Source organism: Nicotiana attenuata, unplaced genomic scaffold, assembly GCF_001879085.1.
Source record: "Nicotiana attenuata strain UT unplaced genomic scaffold, NIATTr2, whole genome shotgun sequence".
Lineage (NCBI taxonomy): Eukaryota > Viridiplantae > Streptophyta > Magnoliopsida > Solanales > Solanaceae > Nicotiana > Nicotiana attenuata.
Window position 1 is genome coordinate 94540 of NW_017672057.1, and position 25849 is coordinate 120388.

The following is a 25849-nucleotide window of genomic DNA, read 5'->3' on the forward strand; positions in this document are numbered from 1 at the left end:
TCATTTGGCTAAAGATAGAAATTTGAAGGTTTTTGAGAAGTTTGACCGAGAGTTTCACTTTTTGATATCGGTGTCGGATTCCAATTCAAAAAGTTGGAGCAGGTCCATAATATCTTATATGACTTGTGTGCAAAATTTGAGGTCAATCGGACGTGATTTGACGAGTTTCGGCATCGAATGTAGAAGTTGCAAATTTCAAAGTTCATAAAGTTTGGATTGGAGTACGATTCATGATTTCGACGTTGTTTGATGTGATTTGAGGCCTTGAGTGAGTTCATATCATGTTTTGGGACATGTTTATATAATTGGTTAAGGTCCCGAGGGCCTCGGGTGAATTTCGGAAGGTTAACGGAATGAATTTCGGACCAAAGAGCTGCTGAAATTTTCTGCAGAAAGCTGTTTTGACAGCAACTAGTGCAATCGCTGAGCTGAATTTGGAAGCTTATATCTCGAAATCTATAAGGAATCTGAAAATTTAAAAAACATAAAAGTTGTTGCCCTTGTATTATAGTTTCCAGAAAGTTAAACCACTCATGATTTGGACATTTTATCAGAAAGTTATGATCGATTGAAGATGGATGGTGGAGCAGTTTCGATAGAATTTTCTGATGCATGGATCCGACTTTAGAAGCTCATATCTCGGAATATATAAAGAGTTATATGGTGTGCAACCTATCAAATGAATATCTTCGAGTCTAGGTTCTAAATCTTCAAACCGTTTGTCATTTGGATATTTTCACAAGGAGTTATGGTCGTTTTAACAGAAGGTGTACAGCAGGGAAAAATTGTAATAGGATGTACAACCTGCACAGCGCAAGGTACAACTCGATGAAGCCTGGGCAGATTCTAAACACGAGTTTTGGCCCATTTGTTTCATTTCTTTCATTTGGCTTGGACGATTTTGGAGAGCTCAAGGAGGGATTTTCACCAAGCAACACTAGGTAAGTGATTTCTTCCTATTTTTGAGTTAAATATGTGATCTTACATGGATTTAGACATGGAAAATTAGCATAAATTTGGGATTTTTGGGGAAGACCTAGTATTTGAAATTTTGGACTTTTACCTTGAATTTGAGAATGAAAATTAGAGCAAATTATATATTTGAGTTAGTAAAGCTATGGGTAGAATTTATCTTCGAGAAATTTCGGAATCCGGGCACGTGGGCCCGAGGGCATTTTGGTCAACTTTTCGAGCGAAGTTGGGAACTTATATAATTTGAATTGTTACAAGTATTAGAGTGAATTTTTATTGGTTTGCCCGTTAGTTTTGGGGCATTGTGCATCAATTGGAGTCGTTGGAAGGGCTTGGAAGCCGGTTATGAAAATTTCGGAGCGAGTTGAGTCTCCTTTCTAACCTTGTAAGAGGAAATTGTCCCCATAGGTAAAGTAAATGGTTATGTGCTCCTATTTGTGGGGGCTACGTACGCACGAGGTAACGAGAGTCCGTGCGTAGCTACTAATATGTGTAAGTTCGGGTAATCTAGGACCCAAAAGCATGCTATACTTGGAATATCTGTGATCTTATTGACAGTTGAATTTCTTAAATCCTATCGAATTGGTAAATGAATTTCTAAGATGGATTAAAATTCATTTTCTTAAATCATTAAAAGAGAATTGGCTTTTATTTGGATAAATGTTCCCCGATAAATTCTTAATTTGTTGTTTGAGCATGTATTTCTATGTGTATCTTCGTTGCATGTATGATTCGTGAGCAGGATGATTGTTTAGTTAAATTTAACTGCGTCGCATGTATGATTCACGAGCGGGGTAATAGATTCATCTATGGTTCGCGCCGTTCGACCCTCGGCAGTGCACATTTTACATTTGTGTTGGATCGGGCCGTACGACCTCGGCATGAGTTGCGCATGCTTGTATTGCCTACCTTGAGATTTATTGAGATTGATAGATGCTTTCCCCGACTTGAGATAATTGTTAATTAATGTGTTATGAACCCGGAGACTTTTAATAAAAAGAAACTTTTACCTGTTTCGTGGCTCATTTGAATTTACTGTCGTTCTTAATAAATCCATGATTCATTGCATGAATAATATTATTGTTGGACCATTAGTAAGTGTCGATGTTGTATCTACTTATTCGAGATTAGGCGGGATACTTACTGAGTACACTTATTTTCGTACTCATGCTACACTTGCTGTGCATTTTGTTGCACAGGTACATGTATTACTAGTGGCCTACTGGGGTAGCAGCATGGATGATACGGAGACTAGGTGAGCAGTATTTCTCGAGGCGACCCGCAGCTAGTGTAGTCTCTCTCTCAGCATTGTATTTACTTTCTGTCCAATTTGTGTTCCGGACAGTTACTCTAATTTATTCGATTTCTTAGAAATTGCTCATGCACTTGTGACACCGGGTTCTGGGATGATTATGAAGTATTTTGTATTAACTACTTAACATTCAATTGATTTGAAACGATTATCTTTTACTGGTAAATTTGAAGGAAAGTCATAGTTTTCAAGAGTATTAAAACGAGAATTTAATTAAGTATTTTGGTTGGCTTGCCTGGCAGTGGTGTCCGGAGCCATCACGACCCTTAGTGGAATTTGGATCGTGACATGCAGCGTAGATAGATGTATAATAGGAATCATCCTAATCGTGCGGGGTTGAGGGGTAAATTTATTGAAGGAGTAGCTAAATTTATTGCTAAGGCTCAAACACTTGATGATTTTCTTATTAGAGGAAGGATTAGGTGCCCTTGTGTGAAATGTAAGTGTGTTAAGCATCTTTACAAGAAAGGGTTTGTAAAAAATTATTATATATGGACCGTTCACGGGGAGAATCATGTTAGTTTAGATGATGTTAACTTTCAGAATTCTTTTGGTGGTGAGGATAGCCCCATAGCAGCATAATGTTGAAATTCTCGATACAATAAAATGATGAGGGATGCTTTTGGGATGTTTCCTGGGGCTCAATCCGAACCAAATGATGAGGCTAAGCATTTCTATGAACAATTAAAGGAAGCTAGTCGTCCATTGTATGAAGGCTCGGTGCATTCCAAGTTTTTTTGTTATGGTTAGATAGCTAAGTATTAAATCGGATAGTTCTACTTTCCAAGCGGGCATGGGTTCTATTATTGGGCTTATGAATAAAGTTAATCCGAGTAACATTGACTTACCAAAAGATTTTTACACTGATAAGAAATTGTTGGGCCTTTCATCAGAGAGAATTGATTGTTGTGAGAAAGGTTGCATGTTATTTTGTAAGGATGACGTATCTTTAGAAAACTGTAAACTTTGTAATCCCCCTCGTTTTAAGAAAGTCACAAATGCCAATAATAAAAAGGGGTTCCAGTTAAAGCAATGCATTACTTACCTCTTATACCTTGGTTAAAGAGGTTGTATGCATTAATGAGCTTTGCTCCTCATATGAGATGGTACGATAAACATAAAAGGCCACCCGGAATTCTATGCCATCCGTCAGATAGAGATGCGTGGAAGCATTTTGATAGGGTGTTCCCCGAGTTTTCTAGTGAACCAAGAAATATTAGGTTAGGATTATGTGCAGATGGATTCACTCTATTTGTTGTCTCTGTTGCACCTTATTCATGTTGGCCAGTGTTTGTTACCCCATATAATCTTCCGCCCGAGCTGTGTATGACAAGTCCATATCTGAACCTAACTTGTATTGTTCCAGGTCCACACAATTCGAAAAGTTTGATTGATGTATACTTGCAGCCTTTGATTGATGAGTTACAATTATTGTGGCATTAAGGTGTGGAAACATATGATATATCAACTAAACAAAACTTCAGATTGCATGCTGCTTTGATGTGGACTATAAATGATTTTCCTTCTTATGGAATGTTGTTCGGGTGGTTGACTGATAGAAAGTTAGCTTGCCCTTATTGTATGGAAGACACAAAAGCATTTACTTTGAAACATGAAGGTAAAATACATGGTTCGACTGCCACCGTAGATTCTTGCATATGAATCATGAATTTAGGCGAAATACAAGTGCATTATGAAAAACCGAACTGATTTTGAGGAGCCACCGGCCTACTTGTGTTCAGAAGAAATTTGAAACAGAGTAAGGGATCTGACTAAAGCAACAGAGTCTCCACCATCTAAGATGCCAGGATGGCATTAGTAACCCATTGTTACGTGATATAGCTTGGGGCCTGACCTTAAAGTCAGAATGATGTCTAAATACTTGGTCAATAGGTACAAGTTTCATACAGAAGAGTGGTCTACGGGAAAGAAAACCAACAATAGTGAGGTATGGGTGAAAGGTGATGGAGATGTTGATTATTATGGTGTGCTTCAAGAGATTTTGGAACTGGAGTATACTGTAGGTTGGACGAAGAAAAAATTGGTACTCCTTTGATGTAAGGGGTATGATCCAACACCGAATAGAGGTACAAAGGTGCACGCTCGGTACAAAATAGTTGAAATTAAACACACGGGGCAGTATAGACTTTATGATCCCTTTATCATTGCACAAAAGGTAAAACAAGTATATTATGCTCCTTATCCTTTGAGCAAGAATAAGTCTGCATGGCGGGTAGTTTTAAAAAAAAAACGTGGGTAGAATGGAAGTCAAAGATGCAGGTGTACCAAAATGACATTTCAAGTGTTGAAGCAATAGTGGATGATGAATTAGCAGATGAATTGTAGCATAATGAAGGAATATATGAAGAATTTGATCCTTCTGTTCGTGGACCAAATGAGGACGAAGATAAAGGTATTGAACATGAAATAAGTGATGAAGAAGAATTACTAGATGAAAGTGAAACAGGCGATGATGAATACTTAGCGATGATAAAGACTTAGATGATTAGTATGAAGATAGCGATGAGGATTGACTTGTTCTTCTTTTTTATGTTGTTCTTCCTTCAATCATTTCATATATTTGAAGAATTTTTGTATGTTTTTTATGACGTGCTGGGGTTTTTATATTATTCCTTTAATTATTTATTATGTTGCAAAATTATTTTATATCTTTATGACTTGTTAGGTTGTTTATTTATTTCTTTAGCTTTTTTGTGGAATAATTATTTTATATTTACTATCACTTGTGTGTTTTTTATTTTGTATTTTATTATGATTATATTACATATATGGCATCTAAGGGGAAGGAAAAGGTGAAATCTAAGCAAAAAAAGTAATCTTTTCCAACTACCTCAACTATGCCAAATATGAGTCCTCCTCTTCCTCGACATCCTCTTTCTCATCCTCCTCAGTCGACTTCATTGACATCTACCATGTTCATTATTCCCCCTCTGTTTAGTAATTCGGCTCAGTATTATTCTATGCCTACCAAAGAAAGTCAAAGTAACATTGTTTTTAACTTTATACCCACACCTTCTATACCATCTTCTTTATCGGGCTTTCATGGCAGTCAACATGGTGGCTCACCAGCTGCTGCACCCCTAAACTTTCATGGTAGTCAACATAGTGGCTCACTAGCTGCTGCACCACCGAGCTTTCATGGTAGTCCGCATGGTGGCTCACCAGCTGCTGCACCCCCGAGCTTTCATGGTAGTCAGCATGGTGGCTCACCAATTGCTGCATCCCCCAGCTTTCATGGTATTCAGCATGATGGTTCGTCTTTTGTTGATCCATCATCTTCCACTCCATCATCATTATCCACTTTCAGCATATCTAGGTTGGATATTGGAGGCTCTCGCCCAGTTGCATCTAGTGGTACTTCTAGACCTTCTAGTAGATGCAGGCAGAATCTTGGAGGGGATGTACAATATGATAGTTATAATCGGTTGATAATCGTCCCCTACGAGGATGGGTAAGTAATTCTTATACTATTTTTAAAGTTTTGGACGTACTTTTAGATATGTTAAAATTAAGGAATATTTATTTATAATTAAAACTTTTAAAATTTTAAGATGTTTATTAATTATATATGCTATCTTTAATGCAAGTTTTTGCCATCCTTTCAGTCTACACATTTGGTTGTGGATTATATGAAGCCATTTTATCATGAGCCGTGAAATTCTTGGAGACAGGCACTGTACAACATCAGAGAGCAAACGTGGAATCAATTTAGGATAAAAATTGATTAAATTTATTTAATATTTATCGTCTTCATCCAATGTTACTTCTTTATATTGCAGACAAAGTGTACATGGCATCCTCAACATCAAAATAAAATAAATTCTATTTTCGAGAAGAAGGTAACTAAGCGGATTAAAGATACCCTGTACGCTGCTCGGAATGCTAGTAAAATGTCGAAGTGGTTAAGAGAAGATGTTTGGAAGAAACTTCTTGCGAAATGGAATACCAATTAATGGAAGAAGAAGACTTAACAAGCAAAGGCAAACCGCGGCTCCAGTGAAGGTGGCTCGTTGCACACAGGAGGTTCGATTAGTTTTGCGGCCCATAAACTAAGATTGGTAATTACTTATAAAACTTTTCTTAGTTTTACATATAGAATTTTACGATTGTAATGTCTAACTTATAATTTTTGTTATGAAGGAAAAGGAAAGAGGATGAGATATGAGTCATGATAAGGTCATCGAGGAGAAGCATAAGAAAAAGAAGAAGGGCGGTACAAGAGAACACTGGGTGGAGACGCGTGCGTCGGACACATATGTTAAATACTAACTTCATAATTATTTACCGTTTATTAATATTAGTTTGTTTACATAATAGTTATATTTTCATTTCAGGAAGATTATCATAAAAGGGTGGAAAAATAGCAACAAACTCAACCTCCTTCAACTCAACCAACACCTGATGATACGGCTTTATTGTGGACAGAGGCAGCAGGTGGAGTAAACAAAGGCAGAGTCTACGGACTTGGAGTACCCCGACCTACAGGTCATCCAAACCCACTCTTAGCGGATTCTTGTTCTTCGCAAAATCAAGAACAGATGAAAGATATGAGAAAAGAAATTCGTGATTTGAAGCAACAATTGGACTCACAATTCGGAACATTTGTTAGAAATTCATGAGAAAACATGGGCACGATCTATGTGATGATGAGGATAAACAAACTTAATCTGATTTGTAGTAGTTTAGGTGTATGGTATTGGTTGATAGGTAAACTTGATTGGGAGAGACAAGTTTATGTTTTATTTTTAAACTTGAATGTGGGCTACTATTTGAATGTTTTTATGCCTAAAATTATTAGGTTTAATGGATTTGTTGATTTAGATTGTGTTAATGGCTTTGATTTATTTGTTTAGATGTTATATTTGTTGATACTTGTTGATTGGTTGTTGGAGTTATAGTATTGTAATTGTTTGACAGGTGGTGTAGCTCAAAATTGAGCAGAAAAAAATCAGACAGTTGCCCAGTTTTTTTCAAAAAACACCCAAATTTCCGACCAATTCAGTTGAAAATGATAAAAAAAAAATTAATTATTTTTTAACAGCTTTCGACGGATTCCATCGAAAATTTAAAGAAATTTATTTTTTAATTATTACTTTTCGACCGAATCGGTCGGTAAATATTTATTTTTATTATTTAATTTTAAATAAATATTTATTTCTATTTAAATTATTACGACTGATTTGGTCGAAAATTTGAAAATAATTTGGTTGTCTAACCTTTTGAACGTTCCGACTACTTTGGTCGAAAATCACCGAAGGATTCGGTCAGAAGTTATTTTCCGGCCAACTGTTTTCCGACCGACCAATTTTGGTCAGAAAGTAGTCAGAAATCTGTGATTTCCAACCGATTTGCGAACGTTTTAACAGTCGGAATTCAGCCATTTTCTAGTAGTGGAAGAAGGGAGACGACCTATGTGTGTTGAATGCAAGAAAAACAAGCTGCAATGGAGGAATCAACCGTGGAAAATAGGGATTGGGGCGGCTGATGAGGCGGTATGGGATGGATTTTTTTTTTAAAATCTGGTAATATTACATTTATATAGGTTGGGGCCAAAGTGTAATAACTGAAACTTTAGGGATAAAAACTCAAATTTCCCCCTTCACTTTATAATCCCGCTTAACCATTAATTAAGAAAGAAGGTCAATCCTACAATAATTAAAACCTGAAGATCACTTGACCAGTTCAAATTTGAAAGAAGATCACCTCGCCAACTACCCCGACTTACATGGTGCAAGATAGAAATAGCAAAAACTAATCTAAAATTGTTTCTCTTCTAGTAACACTTGAATGGAACATGTCCCATGTCAGATCGATATATCAACTTCTAATTCTTGACTAAAATGCAACTCATAAGAGTCGGGCGACAAGCTACTAAGAGTGTGTTCGGTATAACGAAAAATATTTTCTGTGGAAAATATTTTCTTGGAAAACAAGCAGTAATTTTATTTATTTTCTGATGTTTGGTACGCAAATTAAGGAAAATAACTTTTCAAGAGTATTCATAAATAATTTAGATACAATAAACAAGAAGCCATAAACTTTCGAACCGACAACCTTTCGAACCTACAAATTTCACAAACTTCTGAACCGCTAAACTTTCAAAACCGCGAACTTTCGAACCCATAAACTTCCAAACACATAAACCTCTGAACTCATTACTATGGAACTTGTAAAATTTTGAACCTGTAACCCGAAAGATGAAACAATTAAAACTGAAAATATATAAAAAAAAAAACAATCGGGGGGGCTTGGGTAGTAGGGGCAGGGACGGGGCTTGGGTGGCAGGGGCAGGGGGCAGGGCTGGGGGGAGGGGGGAAGGGGCGGGGATGTACAGAAAAACTAAAATATAGAAATTTGAAATTACAGAAAACTAAAGTAAAAAAAAATGTGCGGGGTAAGGGGGTGCAGAATAACGGAAAAATAGGAATTTAAAAATTACAAAAAAAAAGTAAAAAAAAACTTTTTTTGTGCGGGGTGGGGGTGGGTGGTGCAGAAAAATAAAAAAACAGAAATTTGAGATTATGAAAAAAAAAGTAAAAAAAATTTTGCAGGGGGTAGCAGGGTGGGTGTTGAAGGAAAAAAAAACTAAAATTTTAAATAAAAAAAAAACAAGAAATCCTTTTTGAAGAGAGGGGGTGGGGTGAGTGTGGGGTGGGTTGGTGAGGGTGGGGAATAGGGTGGGAAGGTTGAGAAGGAGTTTTGAAAAATATTTTTACTCCTCTTGATAAGGAAAATATTTTGAGTTCATCAGGAAGATGTTTTCCAACACATTTAAGCCAACCAAACATGGAAAAATTGGAAAACATTTTCCTGAAAATGTTTTTCTTCATGCCAAACACACCCTAAATAACTTCTTTTATTTGTTACAAGGGGATCTGAGAAGGAGACAGAAAATGAATTAGTATGAACCAAATCCACAACTATTATATGGTAAATTTTCACTGCTACTACTACATTATAAACTTGGCGTAATACATGCGGAGACACCTAAAGTTGGCACAATCTTTCACTTAGACACTTAAACTAGGTCTCTTTCCAATTAGACACAAGAATTCATTTCAAACTGTACCAATTAAACACAAAACTATGACATGGCAAAGAAAGTGTTTCTCAGTCTCCTTGAGCGCGTGAATGAAATAAACATGGCATTTTTCAATTAATTAAATATTAAAAATGCATTTGACCATTGTTATGTAATTTTGATGTTATCAAAAACACCTTCAGATCTGAAAATTTTGTGGGGAGTCCAAATGGGTCGCAGTTTGTCGGTACCAATTATTCCGGCGAGGCAATGTCGGGTGGCGTACGGGATTAGTCCAAATTTGAAAGTTACAAAGTTTCGTTAGAAGATTTGATGCCGACAGGTGGTTACCCCTTTCTGCTTCTGCTATGAGAACAGCTGATTTGCACAAATAAATCGCTGATTTCCGTCACCAAAAAAGTATTCTCCAGTCAATTCGGATCCGGAATCTATATTAACAGTCAAAACCCAGCCTGTCGTGTTCTTCGCAGATTTCGTTTGAAAGTTTTCTGACCAAAATCGCATCAAATCAGTTCCAATCAAGCTAGAACTACGAATGCAACTTCCCAACAGGTGTAGGGATGAACCCCAGTGACTAATTTGAACAAACACTCACGAAATCAACGAACCCTAGGTCGTCTTCTTCTTCGTACAATCAGCTCAAAATTTCGAACCAAAAACTAGCAAATCATTTCAAATCAAGCTAATCCTTCCGATTCAGCTTTAAAATGATGTTTCCAACTAGATTCCCAAACTCCCAATCGAATTCAAACTCAAATCACGAAACCGGAATAAAAAAAATTCCCAAAATCGCTTCTGATATTCGATGATAGGGTTCAGAAGCTAAATCCCAGCTTACCCAAACTCAAACCAGTAATACTAGCTCAGATAATGAAGGAATTCAGAAATTTCAGAATCAAAATCGAGCAAGAGAACAGGAGGATGAGGAGGAGGAGGAGGAGGAGGAACATCGGCTGGTGGGGGAACGTGGGAGGTCGGGGACGAAGGGGATATTTGCATTTTAGTGGAAATAACACTATATAGCTGAGGTGGACAGTGAGGTGGACAAAAAAATGATGTGACACGATTTATATTGGCTACTTTTGCCATGTAGACGGAGATTGCAGAACACGCGCTTGGTTAATTAATAAGCCAGCAAAAAACGTGTCTAATTGGTATGAGAATTGCCTAAGAAACGTGTCTAATTGGAAAGAGGCCTAGTTTAAGTGTCTAAGTGAAAAATTGTGCCAACTTTAGGTGTCTCCGTATGTATTACGCCTTATAAACTTTGATGACAATTATTAAAATTATCTTTGCTATTGGACATGAGACGAGTTTAACCCAAAAAAGAAAAAAAAAGAAGAGATGAGTAAAAGGGAAAATGAAATGAAAATTGAACTTGACCACATGAAAGTTGAATAGTGATGATAGGCTATAATTGCGTATTTTAGTCGATTATTACACTCTAATTTACTGCACTTTAGTTGAGTTTGCGCTTTAATCGCTAGTGTTTTGCACTAACGGTGTGTTTTATGCCTTGTAGGAGTGATTCCGGGCTATATAGATGTTATGGAATGAATTAAAGTGATTTGGAGCTTTGAAGTCTGAGTAAAAGCTCAAGGAATTAAGCCGGGATCGTATTCGGGGATCAACGGATGATAAAACAACAAAACGAAGACTCGAGTAGGCATATTGCGCACTGTCTAGTAAAATGCACATAACTTTTTTCTCAGAACTCTATTTGGGATCCACAATATATGGTTGGAAAGCTAACTCAAAGGGCTACAACTTTCATGTTTTACGTTTTTCCAAATTTCGAACGGAACAGGGTGAAAAACGCGGTAGAAACCGCGACCGCGGAACTGACCGCGGCAGAAAATCAGAGAGCTTGTCTGGCCGCGGTCCTACCGCGTTTTGGCCGCGACCGCGCCGCTCCAGGCGTCAAAAAGAAGTCCTATTTCGTCCGGGACAAGGTTATTTCGGCCCTACGCTATTCCAACTTGTATAAAAGGGGTCCTAAACCTATTTTGAAGAGAGGAGGATAGATTTGAGACATAGATTCGACCTAAGGAGGCAAGAACACATTGGGAGCAAGGCGGAGAATTCTTCTACGAGTTTTTCCTTCCTCTTCCTATTTTTCATTGTTGGTTATGACTTTTAGTATTGTAGTATTACATACTATTATGAATAGCTAATTTGTTATCTAGAGTTTTGATAGAACCTTTTGTAGGATAAATTCTTGTTATGTTTTTATATAATTGAGCCATAGCTTTTCTCTATTTGTTCAACTACATTTATATTGTGGTTGGTTGAAGAGCTCTCAATTAGCTGTGCCTATTTAGTATGCATAACTCGGGAGAGAGTGCATATTTAGGTAATTGTTGAACAACACCACTCCCAGAGTATATGAGGGATCAATAACCGAGGGTTTAAAGGCGGGATTAGGGATAACGAAGCCTTGGGTGTGATCTGAAGTGAGCTGTATTAAAAGCTAGCTAGCGTAGCTCGGGAGAGTGCGTCTAGTAAATTATCGTAATTACTCGGGAGAGATTTACGGTAATAAGAGTGCTCATGATCGGTAGAGAATACTTAGGCGAAATTATAGAAGACATAGCGGGAAGGATTCCGACAATTGGGGAAATCATAACTCTAGACCTCCTTAATCTTTTCTCTAACCCTCAGTATCGTTAGCTGTTAATTTACTATATTAATTTGTTAGTTAATTAGTTAAACAGAAGAATCTTAATATCTATAAGTTAGGAATTGTTCAAACTTGTCTTCTTGGTGATAGTGAACAGCTGTAGCTAAACCTTAGTTCTCTGTGGGATTCGACTCCGGACTTGTAAACCGGATTATATTTGCAACGACCGCATTGTCCTTTTTATAAGGCATAGTTGGGCGTGATCAAATAGTTGGTGGAGATTGGTTTGAGTGGAAGCTGAAAACGGACGCCTAAGAAAATTCGCCCCTGCGTATAAGACCCGCTGAATTAGTCTTTCTCTTAAGCCACCAAGAAGTTTCTTATCTTTTTTTTCTCCCCCAAAGTTCGGTATTTGTATTGGGGTTCTCACTAATCCGGATCCGTACTGTATAAAGTATATTAAAAAGAAAAATATTTTTCTACCAGATTTTTTTGGTCCAATACTTGAATTAAGATTTAAGAGCACAGGAATATATTTATCACACCACAACCTTTGATGGTCTAACAAGTTTCTTATCACTTGCTAGTTTTTCAAAGTCTATTCCCCAGATTTTTTTTATGTAATCAATACTTTGTTTAGCCTCTAATATTCTTTTGTTATTTCGTTGTTAGTACAGAAGACAATGACGTTAAAACAAAACTTCAAGTAATTGTTGTCCGTTATAATAATGTATGTAATTGGTCTCACACTCATAATTTAATTGGGCATGTCTCAACGACGGCAGCTACTTCGTCCCATTCTATATAGCTGTATTTGTAGTATAAACAGGCGAGGGCCACAGACCACAGTTTTAAAGGTTTTTCTTTAGCTGATACTCTCATTGAAAAATTATTATTCTCTTTCTTATTTATTGGTGAATGGTGGTGATACACTTTCTCTTTAAATTTTAATTTAAGGAAATTAAAATATATATTATTGCTCATTGATAGTAGCATACAATTCATTCGCCAAGTTCAGGCTCTATTTCATGGTCGGGTTATCATATCAAACTTAGTCTATTTCATCAAAGTCATCAAGCTAAACTTTGCAACAAATAAATATATCTCTTATAGCTTATAAATTGAAAAATAAAAATTATAACTAAGTTGCAAGATAGGATAAAAAATTGCCAATTAATTAAACACAATCACGATCATTTATTCATCTTCTATATCAGTATGTCTATGGATAAGGGTGTTTGACTAAGCTTATAAGCTGGTCAAATTGGCTTATAAATACTTTTTGGCTTTTCTACGCGTTTAGTAAACATCCAAAGTGCTTATAAGCTAAAATCAGCCATAAGCCATAAGTTGATGTTGGTCACCCTCAACTTATGACTTTTCAGCTTATAAGCATTTTTAGTTTGACCAAGACTTTTACTAGTTTATCCTTAATAATATTTTTAATTTACAAAAATATTTTTCCCAAAATAAATTTTTTAATTTTCTCTTCATTCCATATTCATTGTTTATCATTCTCTCTACAAATAAACTTTTTAATTCATAATCTTTTGTAAAAAGTTTGAGGGTATTTTAGTCTTTTTAACAAAAGAACAGCTTATCAGCATTTTTCTACCAAACATATCAACTGCTTATTATCAGTTTTAGCACATCTATCCAAACACGTAAATGTTTGTTTAAAAAATCAATATCAGCATTCAAAAATGTTTTTCAACACTTCAAGTTTATCAACTATTTACAATCAGCTTATCCAAACGGACTTGTACTTCAACTTTCAAACCAATTAGGGATAAGATATGTAGAAAATATGGACTAAACGGGGATAAAAATGTGGAGAAATGGAAAAGTTCGTGTTGATGATGTGGTGGTGCTTATTACCAATTTAATCTTTGTGAACTTAATTATAACTTTTAGTGCCGTATTGATGAATTTTTGGCAATTTTTAGTTACCAACTTTTAGTTTTATGACCTTGTTGAAGTAGATTTAGCGATGACCATTGGTGAAATCAGCCCAAGTTGTGAAATTATTTGGAATCCCTTTTTTCCCCTTTTCAAGACCAGTAAAATGTGAGAAAATTACAACCCTTCTCTTGTCAAAAGTCAAAACTATAATCAAACGATAGTAATTTCGTTTCATCATTCATATATAACAACGGTAACATCAAAATACGTCACAGGCACAAGAGAAAAAATTTGAAAAGTAGGACATTCATTTGTAGAAGTGGTCTCCGTTGGTGCATGCGTAGACATCACAATAAATAGATGGATAAAGAACACGGTATTCAGCACCCACACTGGAACCCATCTAATCGCTTAAGGGGCACTAGAAACCCGTCTAGTCACTTAACGCCCACTAAAGGGGAAAGCTCTCCCTACCAATATTTTTTATCCGTTTAAGGGTGAAGGGATTCTATCATCCCACCACAATCCTCGGTAGCCGGTCAAAAGTTGAAGTCAAGTAATTGTATTGAATAGCTTGTCCTATAGTAATAAGGAAAAATCTCACACGTCCGTGTTGACTTGACCAGTTGACATATATGAGAGAGAGAGAGAGAGAGAGAGCAGTTTTACCGATATAGATATCCACAACAATTTCCTATCATATATTAATCTCTTCTCCTTCATTTCCATAGAACAAATTAATCCTTCATTTCCATATATCCTCTGTATAGTACTATCCATGGATAGAGAACAAGAAGAGATGCAATTCTTAGGCCTCTTTGATATCTACATAGAAGCCTACAAACTCATCTACAGATGGAGGAAAATATTCAGCCAAATCACCCTATCTTTGATCCTTCCTATGTGCTTCATCATCTTAGCTCACATGGAAATTTACCATCTTTTCTTCTCTGACCTTAAACACTCTGAGTTTCAGCTCCTACACACACACACCGGCACGGCGAAATACAACAAGATCTCTGATCACATAAACTCAGAGCTATCCTCTCTATGGCTTTTCATAATTGTCTACATCACTTTCCTCATCATCTTCTCCCTTCTTTCAACCTCTGCTGTGGTTTACACAATCGCATGCATATACACTTCACGTGAAGTCAATTTCATGAAAGTTATGAGTGTTGTGCCTAAAGTTTGGAAGAGGGTTATGGTCACTTTCTTGTGTGCTTTTGTTTGTTTCTTCATCTACAACCTTGTTGCCTTCTTTTCCCTAGTTATAGTGTCAATATGGGCTTTCAGCATGCAGGGAGAAAATGATGGTCTTGTTAAGTTTGTTCTCGTGATCATGGTGATTGTTTATGTCCTTGGATCCGTGTACCTTTCAGTTATATGGCATTTAGCTAGTGTGGTAACTGTGTTGGAGGATTCATATGGGGTGAAAGCCATGCTTAAAAGCAAGGAATTGTTAAAGGGGAAGATGACAATAGCCTTAGTTTTCTTTTTCAAGTTCAATCTTTCACTTGGTATCCTAAACTTTATTTTCAAGAAGTTTGTGGTACATGGACATGGGAAGCATATGCATCTAGGGATGTTGTATAGGACAGGATTTGGGTTGCTTTGTCTTCTTATGATGTTCAAGTTGGTGTTATTTGGTTTGGTGATACAAACAATTATTTACTTTGTTTGCAAGTCCTATCACCATGAGAACATTGACAAATCTGCACTTTCTGATCATCTTGAAGTTTATTTGGGTGAGTATGAACCTTTGAAGTCCAAAGATGTTCAAATGGAGGGTTATGAAGTTTAAATTAATTTGACTTGTATCTTCTGGTATATGTATCAGAGTTCATCTTCTGTTCCTTCACAGAACAAGGGGAAAATGGAACTTCTTTCTACTCAGAGATTAGCCCCATTTGTAATATTGTTTGTACCGAAAAATTTCTCTATGTATTTGACCTTTTCAATGGATAATAATTATGAGAATTATTAATAGGAAAGATGAAAAACTAACAGTCTTCATCAGCTTTGGTTATTATGTCATAATATGGTTGTCTTAGATGTTATTTTATGACATGATTTATTATGCTTGATTAGCAGTTTTGACATAATTAATTGTTAATTTGCAGTTTGATTCTTATGCTTGTTCCTTTCTTCCTTTCTCTCTTATTTTTTACCTAATGGTACATGCATAGAATATCTTAAGGGAAGATTACTCCTAGCAGAATTTCATTGATCTTGGACAGAGTATTAATGCACAGAAACAAACAAGTAATTGAACCACGAAAACCCAATCGTTCAAACTCAAGTACAATTTGATTAGATAAAGACTCAAATTATCTCATATTTCCAAGAACAGACTTATCTATTGTGCGCTAAAGCAAATTTAAAACGAAACTGTCTTTAACTATCTTACATGTTAACTACTATTATAAAACAAGAGAGGAGGAGTGACCGGGAGAAATACGTTAAAGATAATGAATTATATATATCCAATTGCTAGTTATTGTAAAGGAGTTGCTCCGTTCGACATGCCCAGATGATTTCCTAAACAGTTCTCATCATATTAAGCAAGATAGTCTCAAGCAGTGAAAGACTCAGCTGAGGTGATTTGATGATCAAGGAATTCCAACTGGGTTTATTAAAATCCCATGTTTTAAAACCATACAAAGACATACATTTTGCTTTTGAAAGTACACAGCAATTACATACCTCAGATTCTGGAGAGCGAAAAATCTGCATCTACCAGAGAATTTAAGTGATGACAAATGCTTCACTTCAACAAGTTCCTTCTTCCATTAGTACAGAGCTAGCGAGTCCCGCAATGTAAGGACCCATATATCTGAGCTAATTTAAGATCATCTCGGGAAACCATTTGACTAGCAAATTCCGCCAAACCTACAACTTTTATTGACAGTTTATAAGTTACATTGGAAAAAACAAATAAAACATAAGCTGTGTGCATCACTTGGACAACTGCTGAGAAACATCCTTCTTTTCTTCTTGTTTTGGTCCTGAAATAGCTGCTGTTGCTGCAGCAGTCATGGCAGCAGCAGCTGCACCTAATTTTACACCTCCTGCAGCTTTAACAGCACCACCAATTTTTGCAAAGGCAGCTATTCCTCCTACAAGAATGGCTCTCAATGCAACTGTTGGTTTTATACTCATATTTGTCTACCTGAAAAGGAAAAGATCAGAGCTGTATCGCCCCAGATCACCTAAATACAAAGATCACATTGGCGTACGTATCAAAGAAAGATATTAACACAATGTTCTCTGAGACGCAGATGCTTGGGTAAGACAATAAAGAGCCCAACTGGCATATTCCTAAAATTTAAAATAGAATATAACAGATAAGGACTTGATAAAATCCCTATGCTACTATTTTCAGATACTGCGCACCATAAAGATCGTTTCCTTCATTTCCTAGAACAGACAATATACAGATTGGACCAATGCAGTAACTGCTGCAACAACTTTGTAAATGGCTAAGGTGTGGTAGAAAGGCCGAAATGGAGTTTTAGCAGCTTCACAAATGGATTTAAATTTTACACGAGTTTTGGAGAGAGAAGTCCTAGTGTCCCAGCACTAGAACCAAAGGCAAAATTATTCATGATGACCATTACGAATGGCAAAATTCTTCATGACAACCATTACAGATATTCTTCTTCTGCAGATTCTAAAGCAGTGATTCCTATTTAAAAGAACACCATGATACTAAGCATTGGTGTCCAATATAAATCTTCTCTCCCGGGCTCCATAGCTTTTCTACCTAAGAACGTGTGAACAGACTTCTTCAAGTCAATCAAACTTTGCTTTTATTTCAAAAATATCATGTCAGTATGGAAAGCATCACATATGCTGAATTTTCCCAACCACAAAAACCACAAAGCAACATAGAGATCCCTGTGCTCATAGAGTCAACTACGACAATTTGAGCAGTGTCTCTATATGAATTCTACAGGTGTCAGGTACCGCTCCAAATAAACAGGTGTTCGATCATGTTGGCATGTCTTGCACCATGTCACTAGCATGCTGCAAGAACATGGCACGACCACAAAGATCATACAAGCTGAATGCTCCGTCAGTAGTACAAAATAGTTCCTTTATCTAATCAAAAAGCTTTCAACTCTCACCACCAACCCTGGACCGACTGCAAGCAAAAAGACCTATGTTCCTCTGGCTTATCACTACATCCATGCATTCTATGGTCATAAATAATACTGTTACACGAAGTACCTATATCATCCGTTAGAACCCTCCTACAGAACCATATGTTTCCATACCAAGACAAAAGGAAGAAAACTAGGAACACTAGAATAATAATTAGCCTTCATTCCTGCAACTGGCATGTACTTCGAAATAACTCTAATACTCCTTATCACACTCTCTTTATCCACATCATCAGTCCGTTGAGCCTTTCCACTGGTATTCATCAATCCATTTAGAATGTGAAGATTTCCCTATGCCTATTTGTATGACATGACCACGACTGATGTGCTCGTCTTGGATTTGGCCATTTAGGTTGGTCAAACTCGTGTGCCCTTAATTCGTCCAAAAGGACAGTTGTTGGTATTGGAATGAAAAGGCCCAAATGGAGCAGGGTGGACTGAGGATTCATCTGGCCAACCTAGCTAGTTGGTGAATGAGACTTAGTCTTTGATGTTGTAAGACATGACGAGTTAAGGATATGATCAACTGTAAATCCGTGGGTCTACATTAGGAATTTACACTAAGTCATGGGACATGTTATTTGTAGGTGATATTGCGACCATTAACGAAACTAATGAAGGAGTCAACAAATTAGCTCCACATAAGAAGAATAAAGTTGAGGTGAGATTTAGATGGATGTATGGTGCCTAAAAGCAGACAGTTCAGATATCCAAATCTTAGTGTTCCAAAATACTGATATGATAGATGAAAATGCAACACATAAAACTAAGGAAAGATGACTAAAATGGGTCAGTTTTATGGAGTGCTATGCATAGGACGACACCTACCAATGTGAAAGGCAATTTCTATGGGCTTGGTTGCAAGAATAGCAATATTAGATGAGTGTTGGGCTCCTAACGCCAACAATTTTCATAAGATGAGTGTGTAAAATACGGATATTAAGATAACAAGATGGATTTACGGTGATACGAGATTACACAAAAGCAAAATGATCACATTTGATAGAGGGTACAAATAGCAGACATAGAGAATAAAGTGAAAGAAGATGACCTTCTTATCAACAAAAAAAAAAGTGAATAAAGATGGCCTAAATGGTTTGTCCAGGTCTATGTAGACCCTCCAAGCTCATTGGTCCATATGACACTATGATAATGAAAGGTAATAAAGATGAGTAAAATTACAGGCAATTTATCTTTAAAAAACCTACAATTTCTTGGAAACCCATACAAACCTAAAAAAAATACAACATTATGAAGAAAAGATCCACTTAGGCGAACAAACTAGTCGAGATCAAGGCTTACTCACGTACACTTACATTAGATCCTCTACTCAATAGGAGCCCTTTTAGTTTGTTTAGATTAAACATCAGTGTGAGATAAGTAGAAAATGTAGAGAAATCTGAAAAATCTAGTGATGGAGGACCCCTAGTTTATCTTAAAGTACATTACTGAGTATTCAAATGATGAGTCCAAATGAAGTGGAATGAAAACAGAGGATCATGTAGCCAACCCCAACTAGTTTGGACTTAAGGTGTCATTGTTGTATTAGTATGCATTATATGAACTGTGTTACTCAGTTTAGAGTATTGTAACATAGACCCAACCCATTTTTAATGACATGATAATGGACAATATTGCTAAATGAAGAGTCACCAACTGTAGCGCAGGCCTTTATCTCTGGAAACCAAATCAACCGGACTACCACAATGAGTGGATATGCCTGGGTTGTTTACAACTAGTGCAGCAGTTTAAGCTGGTGACCAATAAAGTCAAGGATCTAAAATTGGATTTTAGAGAAATTGAGTGCTTTAATTTGGTGTAGAGGCAGTGATTCACTAAGCAAAGCTTGGCAGTAGCCAGTAGGTGAAACTTGATCAGAACAAAGCGTGGAGGAAGCATAACTAGAAGCAGAAATTAGATCCCTTGATCTCAAAAAGACCTAACGAAGCATATCCTCTCCTAGTTGGAAAAATGTACTCTTAGAAAAGGACAATTTTATGTATCAAAGCGGTACAACACATCAAGTGTAGGAGGTCATATCAGAATGGACTTGGGAGAGATCACTTCTACTCGGCATTGCCGCAAGAATGGCCAGCTCAAGTCACTTTCACCGGAGAAAGAGCAAGAAATAGAGTAACAAAAGAAGAGAATATCCACTCTTAACTTAAGCTTTTATCAGTTTGACAGATTGTACAGCAAAATAAAGATTTTTTTCATCTGTTCATGCTTCTAACATCAAGATCAATCTTAGCAAACTTTTTAATTGGTAACATAGGATGCTTCTGTCTCATTGTGAGCACCAATAAAGTCCACTAATTGCCTACACAGAAGAGCTAACCTAACCGAAAACTTGTGCTGCCCCATGATAATGAATGCAACATCTAGTAACTTAACAAACAACCCAAAAAAATAAAGAGAATTAAAGGTTTTGGGAATTTCAACTTCTATTTATTGCCCTCAACAGCTTGAATCCCCCAACTTTCATATACATTGACCTTCTTACAATATTTTTCAAACTATCATGGATTGCAACACAAAAACTGAAGAATTTCGGGGTAAGCAGAAGACTGCAGATTAAATTGCAAATTAAAATTCATTTTCGAAGAACTAGATTATAGAATTGGCACATGTGAAACGACAAGTATAGGAGGAAAATCTAAAGGCAGGAACTGAGAGAGGTAGCGCTAAGGACGAAAAGGGTTACTTACGATTAGATTTCGCCTGAGGAAGTGATACGGGGAAAAATGCTGGACCGAAGCAAAGAAGACTCGAGCGCAATTTTGAAAATGCCGGGTTCTCTTTGTCGGAAGGGGACAAAATTAGGGAAATCGAGGTTTCCTAATTGAGCAGAAATGAGATAGAATAATACCCTTGTAGTCACCCATAGTTCTCTTTTTTACGGTTTAGTCTATATTTAGTAAATAAGTAGTATAGTTACAAGTAAGCTCTTGAAGTCTGGAGTTTTACACTTAACCGATATAGCCTCTAGAGAGGAGTGAGAATGTTATCGAATACAACAGTATCTTATTTTTCTTCTTCGGTTAGCTTGTTTCTTCTTTTTTTTCCTTCTTAGCTAATCAATCGATTATAGCCAGTATTAGTGGTATCAGAGTTCGATTCTCGCTCTGTGGGAATAGGTAATGGCATCAGAAAAATGTAGAAAGTTGTCACGACCCAAAATTTCTCCTTAGGAGTCAGTGATGGCACCTAGTCTCCAAACTAAGTAAGTCGGTCGCTCAATATTATTTTAAACAATGAGAACATGAAATAACAAAAGCGGAGTTTAACATAAATGTGGAAATAAGAGTAATACAGGCCAAAGTGACAAGTACTCAACCTAATATCTCAGAACTAGGTAGTATAGAGTCGCAAGCTCTAACTGAATACACGAGATGAATCTCAACTACAGTACTGTTAGAAATACATAAACAATAGAAATGAAATTAGAGGGTGACTCCGAGGCCTGCGGTCGTATCATGCAGGAATACCTGAAAGTCTCCGGTGTACTAAGCCTCACTGACGATCAGTCCGGTCCGAGGTACCTGGACCTGCACAAAAAGATGTGCAGAAGCGTAGCATGAGTACACCACAATCGGTACCTAGTAAGTATCAAGACTAACCTCGGTGGAGTAGTGACGAGGTTAAAGTCGAGTGATACTCACTAAACAAATAACCTATGCAATGACTATATCGAAGAACACTGATAATTGAAATATAATTGAAAACGTTAATCACAATCCCTTTTAGAACATGTAATAACAACTCACTGTAGTCAAACTCATCTTTGATCACAAAATGTCAAATAGAGGTAAGGCATGTGATAAAATATCAAATATTATCATTAACTCAGGTAAATGCAACACGTAAGCTTTCAGAAACGATTATAAGAATGAAACATCAACCTCGTCTCAACACAATCACAACAACAACAACAACAAGACACACCGAAATATCACATAACATCATCAAATGCCACCCTTATTACGCATGTGCACATACAACGATATACCACTCTTATTTCATCAAATGCACTTATAGCCACCCTTATTACGCCACGTGGACAGCCCGAGATAACGCCACCTATATTTCGCCTCACGCGCACAACCGTAGACAAAGAAATCACACGACAAAACCTCGTGCTGACACCCCCAATCAATCCGATCAACATGTCCATAAGTTCTGCGGTACCACAAAATAATAAATGTCAAGATGCCACAATATCACAACACTAGTACCAAAGTGTCATCAAAGTATAAGTTCACAACTTTCAACAACCAGGCACGAGGACATTATAAATAATTATAGAAGCAGAGGGATGTTAAATAGATAAGTCAATAAAATGAACATGATCAAATAGTCATAAAGTGATTTCACAAATTTGATATAAAGTTCATTATCACATTAAGGCATATTGATAGCCTGCGGTCTATTCCAGTCAAAATCACATATAGTGCCCGTATACACGCTCATCACATCATGTACACATCACTTAACATATCATAGAGATCATCAATCAGGGCTAGCACTTAAGGGGTATTTTTCCCATACAAGGTTAGGCAAGATATCTATCCAAAACAAGCTAAATCAGTCTACTACCAATCTCTTCCCGCGCATATCCAACTCCGAACGGCTCGAATCTAACCAAAATAACTTAATATCATAAATAAAAGTCAGAGGAAGTAATTTCGGATAATAAAGATTCAATCTTTAATGAAAATCAAAAAGTCAACCCCAGCATCGCACCTCGAAACTCAACCAAACTCATAAATTATGAACAGCCATTCAGATATGAGTCCAATCATACCAAAATCGTCCAATTTCGGCCTCAAATCAGCCTTCAAATCATCAATTTATATTTAAGAAATGTTTTGACCAGAATCCACAATTTCTTCAATTCAATCACTATTAAACATTAAAACTGAGGTTGGAATTATGAAATAATAACAGATACGAGTAAAAGTGTTAACTCAATCCAAATCGTGAAAATCTCCTCCAAAATCTCCCAAAATCGAGCTCTCTAACTCAAAATATGATAAATGAAATAAAACCATCGACCAAGTTATATGTTGCCCAGCTTTGTGGTCCTTCAGTCGCATATGCGACTCTGCATCTGCGGGAAACACATTACAAATGCGGACTTCACTTAAGACCAAGACTTCTGCGGATCCAAATGCGCACCTGCGCTTCCGCTTTTGCGGACCGCACCTGCGGTCCCAGCTAAACCAGGTCAAATTCGCTTCTGCGGAGACATTCCACTTCTGCGATTACGCATCTGCGCTTCCATGTCTGCACCTGCGAACCCAGCTTCCCTAGCCAATCGCCAAATTTGCGATCATCTATCCACTTATGCGGCGCCGCACCTGCAGCCCATACAACGCAGGTGCGAAAGTACCAGATCTCAGCACACTTTTAGCAATTCCTCTAAGTCCCCAATTGACCCGAAATACACCTGAGGCACCCGGGATCCCATCCAAACGTACCAACCAATTCCAAAATATTACACGGACCTACTCGAGGCCTCAAATCACATCAAATAACATCAAAACTATGAACCGCACTTTAATTCAAGCCTAATGAATGTCCAACTTATAAAACCCATGTCGAACCATATCAAATCAACTTTGAATGACCTCATATTTTGCATGCAAGTCCCAAAGGACATAACGGACCTAGACCAACTCCGAGAACTACAATACGGACCCGATATCAACAAAGTCAACCCTCGATCAAACCTATCAACCTTCCAAACCTTCAATTTTCCAACTTTCGCCAATTCAAGTCAAAATAACATACAAATCCAAATTCAAATAGGGACATACACCTAAGTCCAAAATCACTATATAAAGCTATTTGAACCATCAAAATATTATTCTGGAGTCATCTAAACAAAAGTCAAACTCAGTCAACTCTAACAACTTAAGCCTCCAACCAAGGGACTAAGTATCCCAAATCAATCCAAAAGTCTCCCGGAACCTAACCAATCCCCCTAGCAAGTCATGTAACCATAATTACACATATGTAAAGCATTAAATAGGGTAAACGAGGCTAAAATGCTCAAAACGACCGACCGAGTTGTTGCATTCTCCCCCTCTTAACAGGTGTTCATTCTCGAATGAGTATAGAGACATATATGAAGTGTCAAAAAGGAGAGGATAATTGCTACGCATATCATGCTCGATCTCCCAGGCCGCCTCCTCGATTGGTTGATCTCTCCATTGAACCTTCACTGAAGCAATGTTCTTTGACCTTAACTTTTGGACCTGTCTATCAAAGATAGCCACCGGCATTGTGGTGAGATGGCCTAGCTGGTCGGGTCGTGATAGGACATCATGTCGCAAACATAGTGGTGATTGTGCTGGAAATTGAAATTGAAATTGTGATTTTGATTGCGAAAACACCTCCATCCGTACATATTGGGATGAGGCAGCAGGGCCACTTTGTGTAGCGATTGTGTTGTGGTTGATGTCTTCGAATGAGACGGCCTAGTTGATCGGGCTGTGATCGGATTCCATGCTAAATACATGGTAGTATATCTATATTGGTACTAATGATCTCCCAACTAAATATATACATTATATCTGTATTTTGAAAATTATTATGTTTTAAACTTGGCATTTGGATGTTATTGATTATTGCTTGATGCTTCCATGGTTTTTTGTTTCTTAAATTGGCATTCTATTTCGAAAGTGGACATTTAGCTTTACATACTAAACTATTCCATAAGTACTAACGTCCCCTTTGCCTGGGGCACTGCATCTTCAATGGATGTAGGTGGTTCATCAGCGGGTGATTGTGATCCTCGTTAGCAGATACTCTCTACTCAGTAGGTTTTGGTGATTACTACTCTGTTCCGGGCTTTGCGTCATCTGACATTGTATTTTGTGCTTTGAGGTATAGCTGGGGCCTTGTAGTCGGCACTTTTATTCTACTCTTCTGTTGTACCTAGAGGCTCCGTAGACAGGTTGTGGGTGGTGTCTGATGTTGGGAATTGGACTAGTAAGTGTTGGTATTTGGCAAACATATTTTTTATTATATCTATAAACTTGTAATATTTTGGAACTCGTAAATGGATATCTTTTGAATAATGGGGAAAAAACGTGGGACATTTTACTCTGCTCACGTATGTCTCTTGTATTGACTTATTGTTCATGGGTAAGGTTGGATAGAAGTCATCAAGTAGGCTTGCTTGACCGGGGTATCTCAGTTGAGCGCCGGTCGCGCTCCCCGAGGTTGTGGCGTGACAAACGTGTCTCGTATTAATAGACCACTTTGATACATACTTCCTTCAATTTTGAAGGATTATTTTGAGAACCCTTATTGTTCTCTTTTTTGCGATTACCAATGATGACTATTATTATTTTGGTGTTTGGCATGCCACATTCATTGGTCAGCCACTAGTCTTTATTTAGACATATTATGCACCGCTACCAAATTCACTTCAAGAATGGAGCAAATCAAGTGGGACAAGATGCATGCTTTTTCATGAAAAATATATTATTTTTCTTTAGTCATTATTCTATCATCAATATGGTGCATTGGAACTCAAACTCAATGTCTTACCCATATAAAGGCATGTTTTTGGTTATAATGAGTTGTGACTCAAACCCAACTCTTATAATTACGGTGCACTGGGACTCATACCCGACACCTTACCCTCGTGGTGCAGTGAACTTGAATCAACCGTCTTACCCTCAAGCCATAATCAATATGGACATTCTTCATTTAGTCATCTTATTTTCCTGCAAAAAATTATTTGTATTGTCAGCTAATATAAATTAGACCAAGCCAACCTCAAAATAATTTAAAATAAGAAT

The 25849-nt window shown here is 37.1% G+C and overlaps 3 protein-coding genes across 4 annotated transcripts; 2 read left to right on the forward strand and 1 right to left on the reverse strand.

Moving 5' to 3' along the window:
• The first annotated feature begins 5151 nt into the window (after window positions 1-5151).
• LOC109211569 (pH-response transcription factor pacC/RIM101-like) lies at window positions 5152-10470 on the forward strand. Its single transcript, XM_019375116.1, has 4 exons — window positions 5152-5756; window positions 9530-9608; window positions 10160-10303; window positions 10441-10470. The coding sequence occupies exons 1-4, from the start codon at window positions 5152-5154 to the stop codon at window positions 10468-10470; spliced, it is 858 nt and encodes a 285-aa protein (XP_019230661.1).
• A 4177-nt stretch (window positions 10471-14647) lies between these two features.
• LOC109211570 lies at window positions 14648-15673 on the forward strand. Its single transcript, XM_019375117.1, has one exon. The coding sequence runs from the start codon at window positions 14648-14650 to the stop codon at window positions 15671-15673; it is 1026 nt and encodes a 341-aa protein (XP_019230662.1).
• A 797-nt stretch (window positions 15674-16470) lies between these two features.
• On the reverse strand, window positions 16471-20930 carry LOC109211571. Of its 2 annotated transcripts, none has more exons than XM_019375119.1 (2): window positions 20744-20930; window positions 16471-17037 (listed from the first exon to the last, which is right to left on the reverse strand). In XM_019375119.1, exon 2 carries the CDS (start codon window positions 17029-17031, stop codon window positions 16828-16830), a length of 204 nt encoding a protein of 67 aa, XP_019230664.1. In that variant the 5' UTR covers window positions 17032-17037; window positions 20744-20930; the 3' UTR covers window positions 16471-16827. The 2 variants fall into 2 exon arrangements, with proteins under 2 accessions (XP_019230664.1, XP_019230663.1); XM_019375118.1 differs by having other exon boundaries at window positions 16471-17041; window positions 20744-20928.
• Window positions 20931-25849: the final 4919 nt, after the last annotated feature.

Coding starts and splice junctions, on each gene's coding strand:
- LOC109211570 (XM_019375117.1), top strand. CDS start 14,648: ATGGATAGAGAACAAGAAGAGATGCAATTCTTAGGCCTCTTTGATATC.
- LOC109211569 (XM_019375116.1), top strand. CDS start 5,152: ATGAGTCCTCCTCTTCCTCGACATCCTCTTTCTCATCCTCCTCAGTCG. Junction 5,757..9,529: donor ATCGTCCCCTACGAGGATGG/GTAAGTAATTCT, acceptor AAACACCTTCAG/ATCTGAAAATTTTGTGGGGA. Junction 10,304..10,440: donor AGGAGGAGGAACATCGGCTG/GTGGGGGAACGT, acceptor TTTGCCATGTAG/ACGGAGATTGCAGAACACGC.
- LOC109211571 (XM_019375119.1), bottom strand. CDS start 17,031: ATGAGTATAAAACCAACAGTTGCATTGAGAGCCATTCTTGTAGGAGGA.